This window comes from Emiliania huxleyi, assembly GCF_000372725.1.
Source record: "Emiliania huxleyi CCMP1516 unplaced genomic scaffold EMIHUscaffold_36, whole genome shotgun sequence".
Classification (NCBI taxonomy): domain Eukaryota; phylum Haptophyta; order Isochrysidales; family Noelaerhabdaceae; genus Emiliania; species Emiliania huxleyi.
The window spans coordinates 784,963-804,757 of record NW_005199274.1 but is presented as its reverse complement, the minus strand read 5'-3'; the positions used below and the strand labels follow the sequence as shown (position 1 = coordinate 804,757).

General features: G+C 67.9%; 4 protein-coding genes across 4 annotated transcripts; 2 read left to right on the top strand and 2 right to left on the bottom strand.

Moving 5' to 3' along the window:
• Positions 1-5,365: 5,365 nt before the first annotated feature.
• Positions 5,366-6,715, bottom strand: EMIHUDRAFT_42916 (hypothetical protein; the record flags this gene model as incomplete). The annotated part of the gene is made up of 2 exons (XM_005772476.1): positions 5,366-5,710; positions 6,314-6,715. Coding segments are annotated over 2 exons (747 nt in total), but the record flags the coding sequence as incomplete, so codon positions are not given.
• Positions 6,716-14,450: 7,735 nt separating this feature from the next.
• On the bottom strand, positions 14,451-15,703 carry EMIHUDRAFT_208932 (hypothetical protein; the record flags this gene model as incomplete). Its single annotated transcript, XM_005772475.1, has 2 exons — positions 14,451-14,467; positions 15,229-15,703. The coding sequence occupies 2 exons, from the start codon at positions 15,701-15,703 to the stop codon at positions 14,451-14,453; spliced, it is 492 nt and encodes a 163-aa protein (XP_005772532.1).
• A 406-nt stretch (positions 15,704-16,109) lies between these two features.
• On the top strand, positions 16,110-17,555 carry EMIHUDRAFT_355350 (hypothetical protein; the record flags this gene model as incomplete). The annotated part of the gene is made up of 4 exons (XM_005772474.1): positions 16,110-16,480; positions 16,626-16,692; positions 16,816-17,141; positions 17,348-17,555. Coding segments are annotated over 4 exons (972 nt in total), but the record flags the coding sequence as incomplete, so codon positions are not given.
• Positions 17,556-17,617: 62 nt separating this feature from the next.
• EMIHUDRAFT_48149 (hypothetical protein) lies at positions 17,618-17,929 on the top strand (the record flags this gene model as incomplete). Its single annotated transcript, XM_005772473.1, has 1 exon — positions 17,618-17,929. A coding segment is annotated over one exon (312 nt), but the record flags the coding sequence as incomplete, so codon positions are not given.
• Positions 17,930-19,795: the final 1,866 nt, after the last annotated feature.

The window sequence follows — 19,795 nt, the reverse complement described above, 5'->3', positions numbered from 1 at the left end:
GTGTGTGTGTGTGTGTGTGTGTGTGTGTGTGTGTGTGTGTGTGTGTGTGTGTGTGCCCACCTCGAGGTCACTGAGACCGTCCCCGTCGCCATCGCCCGCCTCTGCTCCGGCCAGTCCGCTGCCCTCCTCCGCGGCGGTGGAGTCGGAGCGGCAGAGGCGGGCGGACGCCTGTTCACAGCGGGAGGTGTGAAGAGACGCCGTTCACACCGTCGGAGCGGCAGAGGCGGGCGGGCCCGCCTCCAGCGGTGTGAACCGGATCCGGACGAGTTCGCCGGCTGCGTCTCGAAGCAAGCCTGCGGCGCGGCGCGAGGCGCAGGGGTGCGAGGGCAGCAGCGGGAGGGGGGCGGCCTCGGCAGCACTGGTCGCGCGGGAGAGGAGAGGAGGGCGGGGAGAGGCGGGCGGCGCGCTGGGGGGAGGCACGCTTTCGACGAGATATGGGGGAGATAGGGGGGAGATAGGGGGAGATAGGGGGAGATATGGGAGAGGCGCGCCTTCGACGAGCAGGGAACGCAGCCTCTCCGCGGCGAGACAACTGTCGGACGACGCGGCGAGCAGCGACGCCGGCAGCAGGGAAGTGAGCTGCGCGCCGCCTGGAGACATGCGAGCGAGACATGTCGCAGACATGTCGCAGACATGTCGCAGGCATGTCGCAGACATGTCCTTGAGCAGGGAGATGCGAGGCGCTGGCGGCGGGGTCCGCGGGCTCGCGCGCTGCCTTCTGGGCGTCGGGTGGGTGCGCAGGCTGCTACACAGGCTGTGGACATGTCTCGGACATGTCTCGGACATGTCTCGGACATGTCTCTGTCCGAGACGTGTCCCGCGTGTGGGTCTCGGGTGATCTCGGGTGATCTCGGGTGATCTCGGGTGATCTCGGGTGACCTCGTGTGACCTCGTGTGATCTCGGGTAGGCCAATCTCCAAGTGCAGCCGGGCGGGTGCTTGGCGGGAGAGACAAGGCTCAGTGCTTGGCGGGAGAGACAAGGCGCTCCGCGGCTCGGCGTCTAGGGAGGGCCGCCTGCGCCCTTGGCCCGCTCTGCCTGCGCCTCGAGCACTCGGAACGCCAGCAGCTCCCGCCGCGGCACGCCCTCCTCGCCGCCGTCGGTCGCGGCGTCTGGCTCGTCGGAGATCGCCTACTCTCGGGTCATCTCGGGCCATCTTTGGCCATCTCGCGGCCGGCAGGCCTCTGGCTTCGTCGGAGATCGCCGCGACGAAGTCGAGCCGCGCCGATCCTTGCGAGGGCTGCGCGCCGTCGCCGCCTGCACGGGAGAAGCGCGGCTGCTGACCACCCGCGGGCCAGCGGGACTGCCACCTCGCCCACAGTGCTGCTGGTGCCGCCCGCGCGGCGGGAAGCGGCGGGAGCGATGTGGAGGAGTGGGGGAGGAGCGGGGAGTGAGGCGGCAGGGAGGAGGAGGCAGCGGCCAGGGGGCAGCTAACGGCAAGTGTGAGGACGGCACCCCGCCCCCGCCTCCGCAGACCACACTCCGCAGACGACAGGTACCACAGTTGGGTGGGCGCCGAGGGCGCGGCCGCGGCGGCAGGAACAGAGGGTCTGAGCGGCGTGTAGCGAGGCTCTGGCATCCGTCTGCCACGCGGGAGCAGCGAGGGCGATGGAAGATCTCGGAAAGGTCCGCACCTGCTGCGCCGCTCGCAAGGCGCTTCTTCCGCGATCCCGACCGGCGCTTCTTCGGGCGCGGAACCGCGACGGCTGCCGCTCCCTCGCGCTCGGCCACGGCCGCCGCCTGCGCCGCGAGCAGGTGCTTGGCGACCTTCCGCTTGCCCGTCGGCGCATTCTTTTTGCGCCGCGGTGGCGCCGCACCACCCTCGGAGGAGGAGGAGGCGGGCGGCCTTCTTTCCCCTGGCGGCGCGCTAAAGCTGCAGCGGCCACCGGCGCCACCGTGCTTGTATCCCCGCGTGCAGCCCGGCGTCCGCTCGCACACGTCCGGGCGGACGGCGCTGTGCCCTCCTCCGCGGCCGCCGTACTGCGTCTGCATGAGACTGGCGCTGCACCTGTGCGCGTGCGGTGGCGTGTGGTGGACGGGGCAGGGCCGCTGGCCTGCGGCGGAGGTATCCGGGTTGTTGTGGCCTGCGCTGTGCCTCGCGCCCGCAGGTTCCACAGCGCGTGGGGGGAATTGCTTCCGCTTACCAGGGTAGGATACCCGGGTATTGAGTGTCGCTGAACCTTCTTTTGTCTGCAGTGCAGCCAGCCAGTGAGTGAGTGAGTATTCTTGATACGAAACCACGACGACACACACCAGTCGACTCGCATCGGTTGCCTCCATGAACGGCGGAGCTATTCTCGCGTCCACACCACACCTGGCTCCAACAAGCAACATGGACACGCCCATAGCTGGGGACACTACTAGGTCACGCATGGCATCAGAAGTTTTATCTCTGGGCCCCGAAAGGCATCTCTAGCAGCGTCGTTACGCATGCGCCCTCCCCTCCTGGGTGCATACGCCTCACGTCTCGACAGAGCGTAAGCCCTTGGTGTGCGACGAGACGAGTTTTTCGCCATCGCAGCGAGCAGCACACCACTCGCCGCAGCAGCCGGAGGCATCGCCGCAGCACTGTCTGCGCCGCAGTCCCGCACCCGTCGACGAAGCTCCCCCCGCGGAAGACCGCGCGTAGCGACGCCTTGACGATCGAGATGAGCTCGCTTGAAGCTCGCCCACCTACTGCCCCTGAGAGTTGGTTACCGAGTGGGATCAGCTCCCCCCCTTGGGATCGAAGCCGCCACACCTCGCACCCAACATCCCAGGCGGGATCAGAGAGAGACTCCGCACCGGACACCGCCCGGGCACAGACCCCCTACCCGTCGGACTACGCCTGGACTCTTCACAGAGCAGCCCACGCACAGGTCACGCATCGGCAGATTTGACACCTGGTTCAGGCGTAGACAGCACACACTGGTCACAGTTGCATAGCCCTGCCGGGGGGGACGAGTTCGCAAGGTTAATATTAAAAGCATACAAAGTGGTGACAACCACTGAGTTCTCAGTGGGTCACACACACACACACAGTGCAGCCACATCCTCCAGTGTAATGGCTGCAACACACACATGGCAGCCATCCTTAGTAGACATGGCTGGAGACGCACTACCGCAGCCATACCGCCCGCCTCGAGAGGTGAGCCCTCTTGGCTTAGCTGGCTACATCGCAGCCATCTTGGGTAAGATGGCTGTGGGGACAGCTATTTCAGCCATCTAATATGGCTGGGGCACAGTCAGTGCAGCCATCCTCCGGAGCATGGCTGGTGATAATTCGATGGCAGCCGTCCGCCTCCCCCGCCACACGCACAAATGGCTGCGCGCTTGTCGCCCCCCGGCCTCGCGGGACGGCTGCCATTTACCACCAGCCATGCTCTGGAGGATGGCTGCCATCTCTATGACGCAGCCATAGTAGATGGCTGAAATGGCTGAAATGGCTGTCCCCCAGCCATCTTTCCCAAGATGGCTGCGATGTTTTCTGTAGCCAGCTCAGCCAAGAGCTCACCTCGAGGCGCGCGATCCGCTGCCTCCAGCGCCGGCTCCCGCAGCGCCGCCTCCAGCGCCTCCTCCAGCGCCGCCCGCAGCGCCGCCTCCAGCGCCGCCTCCCGTGCTGCCGCCCGCAGCGCCGCCTCCAGCGCCGCCCGCAGCGCCTCCAGCGCCGCGCCCCTCCGGCGCGGCTTCAAAGGACAGCGACGCGCCTCGAAGCGCGAGCATCGCGTCCGTGCCCGCCGCCGCCGCGGCGCCTCGCCGCGCACGCTTGGCGCGCCTCGCCTGGTTTTCGAACCATGACTTGCGCGGGGCATCTTGAGCGCATTCCTTCGATTGCGGCTAGAGGGGCCTGGATCTCAGAGAGGATGCGGGATGTCGCTCAAGAGACTCGGAGATTCGGCGCGCGAGCGGCACGGGCCGAGATGAACCGAGATTACCCGAGATCGCGCGAGATCGCGAGGGGCCGAGGACTGGCAGGGGCAGTGCCGAGATTTGGGCCGCGCCGTTGGCGTCGCCGCCGTCAGCAGTTGGAAGCGCGACGGGCGGAGGGTGTCGGGGAGAGGCGGAGGTAAGACGCCTAGAGGTGGAGGTAAGGAGAGTCTGCGTGCGGTGTGAGTAGCGTGAATGAGGATGACGAGGGTGAGTGGTGCGTAGAGATGAGAGGAAGGATGATGTGTCAGATGTGGACGTGAGTCACGGACAAGTCATTTGGGAGAGCGCTCCTCCCTCCTCCTCGCCAGCCGGCGAGGCGTCGCTCTCCAGCTGCTCCATGGCCTCGCGCTGCAGCGCGGCGCGGCGCAGAAAGTCCGAGTACGAGCCTGCACGGTGAATACACGCCGACGTCATCAGAGCGCCGCGTGCATGTGCAGCGCATACAACTGAGTGCGGTCGAATGCAGCTGAAGTCAGTGGAGTACGAGCCTGCGTACAGCTCCCCGTGGCCGAGGTATGGGGAGATATGGGGAGATGCGGGGAGATGTGGGGAGATATGCGCCTGCGTACAGCTCCCCGTGGCCGCCCGCGGAGTGCAGGAGGTGCGTCGAGAGGCGGTCGAGCACCTGCACGGCCGAGACGACGCCCCTCGGTGAATCTCGGCAATTCTCGGCTCCTCTCGGCTCCTCTCGGCTCCTCTCGGGCCCCTCGGCGCATCTCGGCGCATCTCGTCGACTCTCGGGCACCTCGCGGTCGTGCGAGACGACGACCACTCCGCCGTGGCCCATCTCCGACAGGACAAGCCGCTCGAGCCACTCGGTGCCTAGTCGAGGCGACTCTCGAGGAGGCTCGAGGTCTCAAGACAGGAGGGAGCCGATCCTCCGCCGCTCGGTGCCAAGATACAGTTGATGCTTCTCATTAAGGCCCCCTCATGACCATCTGGGCTTCTGCGCCACGGCGAGCGCCTGCATGGCTCATACCCCAGCCTCAGGGCGGAAACACGGTCTCGTGCAGAGTCCTCAGAGATCAGTATCAAGCCTGTGACTGCACTCCAAGTGCTCCAAGTGAATTACGATCATGTGCTGCAGATGTGACGAGGCAGAGGAGAGCGACGCGACAGACAGAGCTCAGAGGAAGAAGCGACAAGAGAGAGAACGACGAGAGTGGGACGACCGCGAGGTGGCATAAAGGTCGCAGCGAGAATCGGCGAGGGACTGCGAAGAGAGGTAGGAAGAGGCAGACGCCAAGGGTGGGCGACGGCTAGCAACACACCTTCCTTGGACTGGCAGACTGGCAACTTAACACAGGTTTAGGTACACCACATCATGCGTTCATATTCCGCTTGTTCCTCCCTATGCCTCTCCTCATCCACCTCCCTCTCACGAGAGTCTCGAAGCACAAGTTTAAACCCCGCCCGCTCGCTCACCGCATGTCGAATCGCCATCACCCCCTCGTCGCGTATCTCGTTGCCGTCGAGGTTGAGGGTGGTCAGCACCTCGTTGCCCCGCAGTGCCTCGGCGATCGCAGCGCCGGCGTCACTGATGCGATTTTTGCTGAGGTTAAGCGCTTCCAGCACCTCGTTGCCGCGCAGCGCCTCGGCGATCGCGGCGGCGCCCTCGTCGCCGATCTGGTCGCTGCTGATGTCGAGATCTTTCAGCACCCCGTTGACGCGCAGAGCGGAGGCCAGCGCCACGGCGCCCGCGTCGTCGATGTCGTTGCGGGAGAGGTCGAGCTCGGTCAGCACCTCGTTGACCTCGAGGGCCTTGGCGATCGCGAGTACGCCCGTCTGCACTGCATCGACCAGCTTCAGGTCGCCGTCAGAGTCCACGCCCTTGCTCACGACCATCTCGCACCCCTTGTAGATCACCTTAGCTCCGACCTCCTTGGACTCGCCCTCGACCTCGCTCGCCTTGATGTAGCCGGTCTCGCCGCCGATGTTGTTGCCCAATAGGTTCAGGTCGGTCAGCACCCCATTGACCGCGAGCGCCTCGCCGATCGCCTTGGCGCCCGGGGCGCCGATGCCGTTGTCGGAGAGGTTGAGGGTGTTCAGCACCTCATTGACGGCGAGCGCGTTGCCGATCGCGACGCCGCCCTCACGGAGGATGCCGTTGCGGGTCAGGTCGATGGTGGTCAACACCCCGTTGACGCGCAGAGCGGAGGCCAGCGCAGCGGCGCCCTCGTCGTTGATGTCGTTGCGGGAGAGGTCGAGCTCGGTCAATACCCCGCTGCCCGCCACGTACTCGGCGATCTCTGCGGCGCCAGTCGGGCCGATGCCGCAGCGACCCAAGCCCAGCGAGGTGAGTTTGTTGCGCTGCCGCTCGACGCGCACGATGCCGAGGGCCGCCTCTCCGGTGAGGCTGTCAAAACCCCGTATCGTGTTGTCGCCCACATCCAAGGAGGTCAATACCCCGTTGCCCGCAATCAGCGAAGCGATCACGATGGCCGAGGCGGGTCCGAGGTCCTTGCGCGAGAAGTTGAGGGATGTGACCGGGTCGGTGCCGCGAAGCTTTGGCAGGTCGAGCTCGTGGCCCTCGAGGTTCAGCTTGGTCAGCACCCCGTTGACCGCGAGAGCGCCGCCGATCGCCTTGGCGCCCTCGTCGCCGATGTTGTTGCGATAGAGGTCGAGATTGGTCAGCACCCCGTTGCCCTGCAGCGCCTCGGCGATCGCGGCCGCGCCGGTGGAGCCGATCTTGTTGCCGCGCACATCCAAGGAGGTCAGCACCTCATTGACCGAGAGACCCGCCGCAATGACGGCAGCCGATCCGGGTCCGAGTTCCTTGTCCTTCAAATCGAGCGACGTCACCGCCTCCCGCCCATTGAGCTGCAGCGGGTTGAGCGGCATCGCCCCCTCCTCGCCCACACTCAGCGCGACGAGCGTGCGCGTCGTCCGCACCACGTCGAGCACCGCCTCCTGCACGCGGCGGCACGCCTTGCCCCAGTCAAGCGTCAGCGACGTCAGCGCCGACGGCTCCGACTCCATCCACGCGACCACCGTTCCCACCATTTCGCCATCGACCAGCTTCAGGTCGCCGTCGGAGTCCACGCCCGTGCTCACGACCCTCTCGCGCCCCTGGTAAATCACCTTAGCCCCGACCTCCGTGGACTCGCCCTCGACCTCGCTCGCCTTGATGTATCTGGTCTCGCCGCCAAGGCCGAACCCCGTCAAATCGACGCGGCTGGCCTGCAGCGGCAATACCGTATCCATCGCCGCGGCAAGCCCGCCGCCGCCGTGCTGCACCGTCGCCGCGAGCACCGCCGCGCGCTTCACCTTGAGGGCGTCGCCCACCGCCGCTTGGAAGCGCACGTCATCGTTGTACGCCTCAGCCTCGTCGCCGAGCGGCGCCTCGAGCCGCTCGTCCGCCGCGCCTCCAGCGTCCGCGCATCGCTCGAGGCCGAGTCGGACGCGCACAAGTTGCGACGCCTCCTCCGCTGCCTCCTCCGCCAACCCCCGGCGCACCTCGGCCGCCATCTGCGCGCCCATGTCGGTGAGCAGCTTCTTGCGCTTGCCCGCCACCTGCTCGAGCGTGAGCGAGGCCATGTTGATGGAGAAGCTGCACTGGACGACGAGCGTGCTGCCCTCCACTCCCGTCGAACGCACCTGCAGGTATCGAGAAGAGGAAGGAGGCGATGGAGGAGAAGAGCGGGGGAGGGAGGTCGGATGGTTGACGCACCTGCAGGCCCATGAGCGGCGGCAGCAGCGTCTCCTTTTCGTGCGGGTACTGCGAGAGCCACGAGATGTCGGCGCCGCGGTCGATCATGCCCATCACGAGCTCGAGCACCGTCGACGCCTTGCCCGCCGCGTAGTGCACTGCCTGCGCGCGGTCGGTGGTGGTCGACGAGAAGCCGTACTCGACGCCGCCGCGAAAGCCGAGCGCGTCCGGCTTGAAGAAGGCTTGCGGGAGCGTGGCGCCCGTCCAGCCGCGGTAGAGCGGCGTGATCCTCGTCAGCGGCGACAGCTTGACGATGATCGAGTTGATCGCGTGGATGGTGGTCGAGTACTGGTTGTGCCACGTCCAGCGCACCGCGGCCTCGCCTTTGCCTGCCGCCGTCGCAGCCCACTCGCCGAGGTGAAGCGTGCCGCACTTCTTCTGCAGAAAGGGCACCTGCTCCATCGAGGCGTACTCCAGCAGCACAGCACCGTCGGCGCCGCGCGCTGAGAAGAAGCGGAGGACGCCGTTATACTTCTCGTACATCGGCCCCGTGTACATTCGCCCGGCGATGATCTCCTCCAACGTGAGCGGCGCCTGCCCCGCCTCAACGAGCCTCGGGTTCATCTCGCCCGCCATCTTCTTCTGGTAGACAGAGAGCGGCTCCGCCCGACGGCACCACTCGCGGTGGGCCGTGCGGAAGTCGCCGCCGCGCTCGGCGTAGCGGCCGTTATCGACCACGGGCGCGACGACAAACTCCCACTCGAGCTTGGAGGTTGCGCCCTCGATGCCGTTGGAGGTGCCAAACGAAACGTCTGCATCCTTCTTCTCGCAGTGCTCCGTCTCCATGGCCTTGAAGAGCGAGCCCTCCACCATGAGCGGCGGCCCGATGAGCTTCTCGAGGCCTGCTCACAGGTCAGGGGACGGGGGCCGGCCGGTGAGAGTGGAAGAGTAGGGCAAAACAACTACTATCGTGCAGCACGCCTCCGTAAAACTGCTCGACGCCGCCGAAGCCCATCTCACCCTTGAACGCGTCGCCCTCCGCGGCGAACTTGGCGTTCAGCGCCGTCCCGGTCGCGGCGCTTTGGCCGCGCAGCTTCTCAATGGCGGACCAGAGGGGCGTAGCGAGTCCACTCAGCTTCACCGCCTCGAGCTTGCTCTCGAGGTCGGCAAGCGAGAGGTTGCACACGTACTTGAACGGGTCGGTGGTTCCGGCCGGCTCCTTCAGCGCCTCGGCCACCACCTCGGTGAGGGCGAGGGAGTCCACCCAGCCAGCGATACCCCACTGCGCGGCGGGCTCCGCGTCGACCTGAGAGGAGCAGAGAGAGCGAGGGGGTAAGGCGGCGGGGAGGGTGGCGAGGCGGCGGGGAAAGAAGGAGGCAGACGCGGACGCGGCGGCGGAGGAGAGGGAGGCGGCGGCGGACGCGGCGGCGGTGTGTGTGTGCGGGCGGTGGCGGTGGCGAAGGCGGCGGTGCGGGGAATGCGTCGGCCTTGCCGTCGGGCGAGGTGGCGGTGGCACTCGGCGTGCCAATGTTGTGGAGCTGGTCCTTGAGCGACTGGTTCTCGTCCTTGAGCGACTGGGTCTCGTCCTGCTTGTCGATGTCGGTCCCACCGCTGCCCGTGAGGGGCGGGCACGGCAGCGACAGCGGCGGGGGCGGTGGGGGCGGCGGGGGCGCACGCACGGCCACCGTCGCCGCCGCAAACGAGGCCGCCGCCCCCGTCGGCGCCGTGAACGCCGGCGCGATCGAAGCCGCCCCCGCATCGAGGTCGTCCTGGAGCGACTGGATCTCGTCCTGCTTGAGCGACTGGTTCTCGTCCTTGAGCGACTGGATCTCATCCTTGAGCGACCGGTTCTCGACCCTGAGCTTGCGCAGCTCCGTCTCGTTGTTCTTGGAGGCGGTGCAGCCCACTTGAGCATCTCCTGCACCGGGGAGAGCGCGACTGTGAGTAGGCATCGGATGGCGCCGGGGCGCGCGCGAGAGAGCCCACCAACAGCAGCGGCAGGGGCGGCAGCACGGAGGGGGTGGAACGGGGCGGTGGTAGAGGCGGTGCTGGCGGGTGGCGGGTGGCGAAGGCAGCTGGACGACCTGCTGTGTCGTCCTGGGGACCATCCTCTTCCTCTTCGGCGAAGAGATCAGCCGCTCTCGCTCCCCGGGGCTTGCCCCACGCAAGAGCTCGGGCGAGAACGGAGGTTGCGGTAGCGCCGCTCTTCGGCATCACGTACTACTCCTTGGGCGTCGGCTCTCCGGAGAGGTGGCGGCAGCGATGTGCTCAACAGCGGCTCTGCTCAACAGCGGCTCTGCTCAACAGCGGCTCCCTTACACGCTTTCGGGCACCCTGCTTTCGGGCTCCGTGCGTTGATTACATGTTAGGCTGTCACGCTCGAGAAGAATTTTACCACAAAACTCCCTCGCACAACACTGGACACAGGACTGCGCACGGGACTGGCGCGCACTGGCACTAACGCTCGAGAAGAAAATGACCTCCTGTACACCACCGCGCTGCCGCGAACCGTCGCCGATGGCTCCTGCGTGCTCCGCCTCCTGCGTGCGCACTAGCGAGAGGCCAGCGCAGCAGCGGCCAGGCGCCGGCGCGAGGAGGCCGCCCGGCAGCCTGCACAGGGGCAGGCGCAACGCAAAGACGAAAGAGGCGCGCGTGCAGAGGGAGGTCCGCGCCGTGGTGGAGTCGCTCGTTTCGGCGGTCGAGGGCGACGAGAGGGAGGTGCGTGGCGTCGTGCAGGGCCTGGTGGTCTCTCTCGCTGATTGGCAGTCAAAGTATCGGGCAGCCACTGGCACTGCCAGTGCGGCACTGCTCATTGTACATTGACAGAATGACAGTCATTAGCTAATCCTAATCGAAATTTTGACGAAATTCGTTGTCGCGGGGGAAGGTGACTGCACCAAAACCCGCGAAGAATTGAGAAGGGAACTTGAGATTGGCCTGCGCCGCATTTAGTTATGGTGTCCAGTGGCCGAATTGTGTCGGCGGGCCGAGTGTCGTTTCGCCTCTGTCGCTGGTCCGGGGATCTGGTCAGCGTGGTTGTGGGAGAGCCCCGCAATCGGCCTGCGCGGCGCGCGCGGGTCCATAGCTATGAATGAAACTCACGGCCGCAGCGTGGAGGGCGGTGCGTGACCAGGTCCTCATACTCATGCTGAAGGGCATGAACGTGTACGAGAATCCGGCGGAGTTCTTCACCATCTTCGCGCACAAGCTGTTCGAGACGGCGAGCGACGCCAAGCGGCACATCAACTTCAACTTGGTCAGCAGCCCCGTCGTCGCGCGGGAGGCGACGAGGTGCGCACGGCGCTCGCAGGAGCCCAGGCCCAACGGGCCGTGGGAACTGTCAGAGGTGAGGGGCGCGGGCGCAGGCTCGGGGACTGACGGTGACAGCGAGGACGAGGCGCACTCGCCGCACCGGACCGCCGACTACCTCGAGCCAGCGACGCCCTCGCCGACCACGCCACCGAACCTCTTCCAGCCCGGCCCGCGGGAGCCCGTCGCGGTGGTGGAGTTGCGGGTGCATGCGGGGCTGCAGCACTACAGCCCGGTGCCTCTCCCGTACGGGATGCGCGTGATCACCGTCTGGGCCGGCGAGCACGGCGCGCTGCACTTCTCGCTTGACGGGCGGATGTTCGTCACCGAGGCCGACGCCGGCCTGGACATAATGCGCGGCGACCAGGTCCTCGAGGTAGCGCCCTGGGTGTACGACCCAGAAAGGCGTGGGGAGAACCCCATCGCGCCGGAAATGGGGTGGGGCCTCGAGCCCCTCAGGGACCACAGGCGCTTGCCCGGCGCACGGCGCGCATGTGCGGTGCGTCGCCTGCGACAAGGCGGACCACCCGGGGTGGCCACTGGTGTGCGGATGCGATACTGCGAGCGAGCACGTGGGCCCTCGCATCGTCCTGCGCGACGATCGGGGGCGGCACACCACGTTCTGCATGGGCCCCCTGGCCACGCTGCACGGCCCCTGGTTCGCCGCCTTCTTCGAAGCGGTGCTGGCGCCGCTGCTCAACCTGCCGCGCGATTGTGACGGCCTTACGCTGCGCAGAGCGAGGGAGGACGCGCACGCGTCAGCGACAGGCACGCCTAGGAGGGCGGGCTACTCACAGGGCAGCTTCCGGCCCTATTCGCACTACGGCAACGTGCTCTACCGGGTCGAGCCCCGGGGTGCCGTGACGCGCGTGACGGCCTCATGCTCGGGCATCCGGGTCGGAGAGCCGGTCGACACACTGCTCTACTACGCGGTCGCGCCCCAGCCCGCGCGCCCTTGCTCAAGCTTCCCCGCGTGCGTGCGCCCCTCGACCCCGAACGGGACGCTCCGCCTGCCGTGCGCCATGTGCCAGTTCCACCTGCGCACCGCGCCGGAGACTTGGCTCGCGTGCGGGGCCTGCGCGCCGGGGCGCCTCAGCGAGCTGGATGAGTACACCACGGCCGCGCCCGCGACGCCGGCGGGAGCAGCCGGGCCGGACCTCGACAGCACGGCCCCGTTGCTAACGTCGGCGTTCCTGGAGCAGCTGCACAGATCTCAACCGTCCGAGGCGAGATGCCACGTCACCATCGAACCCGCGCTAATCGCTGCGCGCGAGAGCCTGGTGGGCCTCGCGAGGATTCGCCGCGGGCTCGTGCTTGGACGTGGGCAGCGCCCCCCGGGCTGCACCACCCTCATCACGGCGGGGATGGACGCCATCCTCGCAGGGCGGCGCGGCTGTTGCGACCACCAGGAGTGCCTGGACGCGCGTGAATACTTTGCCGCGTTTCGCCCGGGCGCGACGCGACCAGACCTTCGAGGGCTGCCCTTCAACACCAACGACTTCATCCCGTGCACGCGGGTGCAGGCGGCGTGCCAGGGCTTTGTCGCCCGGGCGGCGCAATGGGCGCAGCGCGACCACCAGAACCGCGAGGGCTACTGGGCAGCGGGGACGAGCGGCCACCCGTGGGCGTTCGCCGAGAGGCAGCTCATCGTGGCGGAGCATGGCGTCGTGGGAAGCAGCGCAGTGCCGAACTACCCCACTACTACCCCACAAACCCCCTCAGGTCCCTAGGCGGGACGCTGTCCGCTGCTGTCGCGGGGGAAGGTGACTGCACCAAAACCCGCGAAGAATTGAGAAGGGAACTTGAGATTGGCCTGCGCCGCATTTAGTTATGGTGTCCAGTGGCCGAATTGTGTCGGCGGGCCGAGTGTCGTTTCGCCTCTGTCGCTGGTCCGGGGATCTGGTCAGCGTGGTTGTGGGAGAGCCCCGCAATCGGCCTGCGCGGCGCGCGCGGGTCCATAGCTATGAATGAAACTACCCCTACAGCGAGTTCGCACGGAGCGAGCCCGGGGGTGGAACCCTACCCTCCAGTGGAGAGAGCAGCGTCCCTTCCAGTGGACGCGCCTCCTCCTGTTGGCCCCTTGCGAGAGGAGTCCTGGAGAAGCGCATCGCCATCGGAGGACGGTGTGATCAGCGACACAATCTCCGGGTCCGACGACCCGGACTGGCTCGAGCCGCACCCCCGGGGGACGCTCGGCCATAGTCAACTCCAAGAGTTAGATGTAGCGGCATGGGCTGCGGCATCGACCGAGGGTTTCCGATCGACGGGAGCCCTGAGGCGCGCGTCGACGGGAAGCGTCGAGGCGAGCCTTGCGTCCCACCGGCCCGACGGCTCGGGCGGACCCGACGAGGCGGACCCCTGGGGGTTAGAGTTCGAGGCCGACCACGGGTTTAGCTCGTGGGCATGGGCTGCGAGGGCGGCCGTAGGCGCCCCTTCGCGGGGAGCCCCAGAGAACGCACCGGCGGGAGACGCCGAGGCAAACCATACAACCATGGGGTCGGGCGACCCGCCGAGGGCATGGGCCCCCGAGGCACCGGACCGTGACGACAACGCGAGCGTCGCGGGCCAAGCCGGAGCCCGCACTGCAGGAACGCACGCTCCTGTGGGCATGCACGTGGCACGCGGTGCCAAGGAGGCCCTCGGCGCGGGTCACGATCACCGCCACGAGCCACGAGGCCACGACAGGCAGTGGTACCACGACGCGCGGGGGCACTCTGCGCCGTCGCCGGGCGACAAGGCGCACGACGCACCCGGCGAGGCTGTCCCCAAGGAGGAGCGGTTGCGGCTGCAGAGCCGAGCGTTCCTGACGCCAGCTGCCTTGGGCGGCGGCGTCCAGGCGGGCGCCGTGCCCGGGGCGCGTGCCCTCCGCACGCGCAAGCCCCCGGCGCTGCACGACACGTACAAGTACGCCGCACGGCGTGGCGCACCGACCCCACCGCAGCGGGCCGTGGGGGAGGGAGCAGACACGGATGGTGGTCTTCCCTCAGACAAGGGAGATCGCTACGTCGCCCTGGACGGCACGTCCCACAGGCCCGAGAGGCGGGCGGACCACACCGAGCTCGCGGAGATGCCAGCGGAGTTCGAGCGCACCCGCGCGCAGGTCCGAGCCCTGCGGGACAAGGCATGGGCACGAGCCCTCGAGCAGAGGGCAAGCGACCTCTTCGACGAGATGGAGAGCGACACCGAGCACCACGAGCTCTCCGTCATCGCCGCCGCCCTGGCGGCGGCGGCGGCCCGCCAGCGGGCCGCCGCCGGGGACGTTGGGGACCCCGCCGCAAACCCCGTGCACCACCCTTCCAGCGGGCGAGTCACCTGGCCCCGCGCGGCCGAGCAATCAGCGCCTTTGAGCGCGGCCGCGCGCACCGCCAGCAGGGAGACCGGCGGGCCGCTTTACGGCGCGGCGACCCCCGGTGGCGGCGGCCGGCCTCACCCTCACCCCGAGGCCGGCCCCCGCCGTGCGCCTCCCGCACCCCTCGGGCCTCAGTGCCACCATTCCGGCAACCCGCCCCGCGACATTCGTGCAGCGCGTTGATCGCACCGCTAATCACACGCACGAAGAAAGAACATCTGCCGACGCCTGTCCCTTCACCTCCCCTCCACACCTCCACCGCGGGAGTACACGGGATACGAATGCAGTGAAAACGGCCGACTACGGCCGAATACGGCGGAGTGCGTGCCCTCTCGAGCGCTGGTGGGAATTCAAGAGTCCGTGTTCCGCTTCTAGGGGCGAGAGCCGTCGAGACGCGTACGAGCTGGCCGTGCGACAGCGAGGAGAGGGGCGCCTGGTCACAGCGACTCTGCAGACTGACCACAGTGCGCCGCGTGGTGCGGTGTGGTGCGGTGTGCAGTGTGGTGTGCAGTGTGGTGTGCAGTGTGGTGTGTGTGAGGTGAGTGGTGGCGGCGGGCGCGTGTGAGAAGCTGGCCGTGCGACAGCGAAGAGAGGGGCGCATCGAATACAAATCGAATCGAATCGAATATGCCTCCAGCGCCGCAGGCCGTCGCAGCTCCTCCGGCAGCAGCGCCACAAACGACTCCCACGCCACGGGCGACTCGCCCTCGCACTTCATCGCCCCGCCGCCGCCGCCGCCGCCGCCGCCGCCGCCGCCCTCCTCTCCACTGCTGCCGGCGAGCTGTTCCCGCGCAAAGGCCGACACCAGCAGGCGACAGGCGCGGAGGCGGCTGGGCGCGTCCTGGTCGACCAGTGCGACCCGCACCGCTGGGCCTGTGGGAGATGCGGCCGAGATCTAGCCGAGATTCAACCGAGATGCAGCCGAGATATGATGAGCCGCCTCACCGCGCACGACTGCGCCCTCCGACGGCGACGCCTCGCCAGCGAGCAGGCGGAGCTGCATCGACTTGCCACAGCCTGACTCGCCGAGCACGCCGAGTCGCTGCCCGCGCCGCACGGCCCACGACTGTGGCGCGAGGACGAGGCGCTCGCCGAGGCGGAGCGAGACGCGGTCGAACGCGGCGACCACCTCTCCGCCCTCCGCGCCCGCGTCGCCGCCCTTCTCCTGCACGAGCTTGGCCCACCGCGTCATCACGGTGCGCCGCCACGCGCGGCGCTGCTCCGGAGTCATGCCGCTGTCAATCTCCTCATCCTCGTCCTCGTCCTCCTCCTGCCACTCGCCGAAGCCACGTGCGCCGCCGTCCGCGGAGCCAAAGCCGCGCCCGGTAGCGGCTGTCGGCACCGCCTCTGACCGGTCCTCCTCGGTCGCGACGACGGCGGCCCGGAGCGGTCCGAGAAGGCGCCGCGGTCCGAGATGATGAAGCTCAGTGTGGTAGCAGCGGGCGGGCGCGATGGCGATGAGCTGCAAGGCCGCCAGCCGCAGCGTCATGGCCAGGCCCAATGACCAGCCTTCGTTCGGCCGGGCATACGACGACCTCCGTACGTACGTTCCCAGGCGATCACGTACAGATTTTTACAACAAATAACAAAACCTAAACTCAAACCATAAATAAAGAAAACGGGCACCCAAACGAGGGGTGGGAGAAGGACAGGGTCCCCACCTGCACGAGCGGGATCTTCTAACCCCCCTCCCCCGGCCTGAGCAGCGACGCGTGGACGGCAGCCCCTTCGAGGTTAGCAGGCGAGCCAGTTCAGTCTCAACCTGCACAATGCCGCTGTCCCTTGCGCCTTAAGAATTCTCCGAAACACACGTGTCCGTTACTTCCCTTCACAAGACACGTGTGTTGCTACTCGCAATGCAGCCTCTGCTACCCATCTCCTCCCCGCTGCCCAAGCTCACCGCCGCAGACCACAAGGGCATCCCGCCGCTGGCGGCCCTCGACGAGGCGCTCGTCGCCGCCCTCCGCTCGGGCGCCATCAAGCTGCTCCGCGCCGAGTTCCTGCGCAGCGAGCTTTCCGAGGCGATGCTGCCCAAGCTCCTCCGCCGGCAAGCGCTGGAGCGGATGGAGGAGGAGCGACGCATCCGCATCTTCCTCACGCCGGAGGAGGCTGTTGCGGCGCTGCGCTCGCTGTGCCGCGAAGTCGCCGGGCTGACCTACGGCTGGGCCTCGCCGGACCACCCCGACGTGACTGGAGAGTATCTGGCGAACGTGCGGCGCTTCCTGCGCCACCCGCTCGGCGAGCACGTGACGGCCCTCTTCTGGGAGTGCGCCGCCGCCCCAGACCCACCCCAGACCTAGTGACTGCGCTGCGTGGGAGGACAGGCCTTCCCTCTGCGCCTATCCCTCACTTGACGCTTCTCTCACACTCTGCCGCCTCCCCCGCCCCCCCCGTGCGCCCCCCCTCCGCAGCTTCTCTTCGCTCCCGCAAAAGCCAAGGACGGCGGCAGAGGACGAGTTCTTCTATCAAGCCCTCAAGGTCCGCGCCGCCTTCTCCCCGCCGCCCTCTGCGCCCGCCGCTCTTCTACTCCCCACTCTCTCGCCCGCACACATGCATGCCCTTGCTTCTCCCCACGCCTCCCCTCTTCTCGCCCCTCCGCAGGTCATGGGCGACGTCTACGCCTCTCTCTTCGGCACGATCGTCATCCGCCACCGCTCCGTGCCAGCCCGCCCGGCGGAGCTGGACGGCGAGGTGGTCATCCTCGTCGAGAAGGGCGGCGGGCTCGACGGCGCCGGCGCCGAGGCCGAGCTGCGCAGTGCTCTCGGGGCGTTTGAGAACCCGCGCTACGAGGAGGGCCGGTGGCGCGTGCGCGTCCCAACGCACGCGGCGGCGGAGGAGGCGGTCGAGGAAGCCTCTGCAGCAGACGCGTTGCCGGGCGCGATCGCCGTCTTCCTCTTCTACAACAGCCGCCCTTACCTCGCTCGCGGGTGCGCACCCCCCCCCCTTCTCCCTCTATTCTACCCTTTCCTACCGCCCCCGCCGCCGCGATGCGGCGTGCGAGAGTCCCCAACCCGCTCTCAGAGGTGCCCCGCCAGCACACCACCACCACAGCTCTACTCTTCCGCTACTCCCCCCCGCCCCCCACCCCCACACCCCCACCCCCACCCCCTCGCCCCCCCCTCTCCGCTGGCAGGTGGACGACGTTTGAGGCGCTCGCCTACTTCCCAGGGCTGGGCAAGCTGCTGGAAGAGCGGCTGACGCCCAAGGTCGTCGAGATCGACGGCGACGGGCCCCGTGTGGCGGAGATGGAGGACCGCGCCGACGAGGGGATGGGGCCGCGTAACAAGCGCGTGATCGCCGCGATCGAGGCGGCCTCCTTCACGGGCAAGGGCGACAAGCCGGTGGTCGTCCAGCTGTACCGTGCCTACGCTACCAACGCGATGGCTCGCTCGGGCGAGGTGGTGAAGGGTACAACGCGGCGGGAGAGCGGGAGGGGCGCGGCGTCATGCGGTACGCCAACGGCAACGTTTACGAGGGCGAGTGGAAGGCGGGTAAGAAGGAGGGGCGCGGCGTCTACCGGTTCGCCGACGGCGGGGTCTACGACGGCGAGTGGAAGGCGGATAAGCAGGAGGGGCGCGGCGTCTTCCGGGCCGCTAACGGCAACGTTTACGACGGCGAGTGGAAGGCGGGCTTGTTCGAGGGGCGCGGCGTCTTCCGTTACCCTGACGGAGAGTTGTACGACGGCGAGTACAAGGCGGGTGAGAAGGAGGGGCGGGCTTCTTCAAGCAGAATGCCCCCGTCGGCGAGGGCGTCGGGTGGATGGCGGACGGGCAGGGAGCGGCGCGGCTGCGTGACGGGGAGGCGGTGGAGTACATCTCGCTGGAGGAGGCGCAGCCGACCTCCGAGCGGCTCGGGCTCCCCCTCCCCTCCCCGCTGCCCGGCGCGTGAGAGGCAGCACTCTTAGCGAGAGCACCCGTGGAGCACATGTTCTCTGTGCGAGAACCGAGCCGCGACCTATCTCATTTGAGTCGGCGGCGAAAGATCAAGGGGCACGAGATCTAACACAATAGCATCAAATTCTTTCCCGCACAGAAGGCCGGTGAGTGTGCCAGTCCGCGCCAGTCCGCGTTCTTTCCGCACAGGACGGCGCCCTGTTCCCGCTTGCATTGCACAGCACGGATATTGTCCTAATGCAGAGCGTAATCGACGACGTCTTTGCGGCTCTTCGCCCTCCCGAGGCGCCTCCAGCGTCCGCGGCAGCGCAGGCGCAGGCGCAGGCGCAGCCGGCGGCTGCGGCGGTGGGCGAAGAGGGCTACGGCTCGGACGAATCTGGATGGGGCTCGGACTATGAGTACGACGGCGGCGGAGCGGCCGGCGGAGCGGCCGGCAGTAGCTGTGCGAGCTGGGGCGACCTCCTTGCGCTGCCCGACTTTTTAGACAGCCTCGAGCCGCACGTGCTGAGCCGCTCGCAGATCGCGCCGCTCGCGCGGCTCAGCCGCGCCGTCCGCGACGCGCTCGCCGCGCACCCGCGACTCAAGTACCTCGGCCTCTTCCGGACCCACTTCGGCGCGCTGCACGGGTGCCGGCTCCACCCGCACCAGCTGCGCTCGCTGCGGGTAATGCACGCGGCCGAGGCGCCCGCGGGGTGGGAGTTTGGCGCGATGCGCGGCGGCATCCTCGCCGACGATCCCGGCCTCGGCAAGACGGTGACGATGCTCGCTCTCGTCCTCTCGACCGTCGGCACGCCCCACCCCCCACCCCGCTTCTCTCTGCGCAGCGGCCGTGTCCGAGACACGTCGCGGCCAGCTCCCTGCTAGGCACGCCGCCCGCACTGCCGCCCGTCTTTTGGGACTCGCGTGGCTGGCCGTTGCTGCGCACAAACCCTGCAGGGCTGCAGCAGCTTCTCAAGCTGACCAACTTTCTGCGCCGCCTCGGCTTCGAGCGCGGCTGGGCGAGTGGTCCCGAGCCGCCGCAGCTCCGCCGCCTCGCTGCGTTCGCAAACCGGCAGGGCGCGCCGGGCGACTACCCGACGATCGAGGCGTTTGAGACAGACGTGGAGGCGGTGGTGCGAGTGGCGGTGGAGAGGCGCGGCGGCGCTCGCGCGTCGATCGAGCAGGTGCGCCCTCTCACACCGCGCTACCGCTCATTTACGCGCACCGGGCCTTTGCACTTTGAATGCCGTGGGGAATGCCGTTGGGCTCAGTGTCTTTCTAGACGTGGAGTCGCGAGGGCTAGCCTGGCCTTTGCCCCACCACCTTGTGTGTGTGGAGAAGCCTACCTCCCCTACCTTACCCTACCACCGGACCCTACCAGGTGCGTGCGGTGCGCGAGCCTGTGCGCCTCCACCTGCTGGCCGTGCGGGAGGGGCTCGACCCGCGCCAGCGAGGCTTCAATAAGACGGCGCGCGCCTTCGTGCACGGCCGCCAGACGCTTCCTAGTCACCTCCTCGCTAGTCCTCTCCAAAGATACCTCCGAGGAGATACATGTACCTCCGAGATACTTCCGAGATACCTCCGAGACACTTCCGAGACACCTCCGAGACACCTCCGACACACCTCCGACACACCTTCGACACACCTCCGACACACCTCCGACACACCTCCGACACACCTCCGACACACCTCCGACACACCTCCGACAC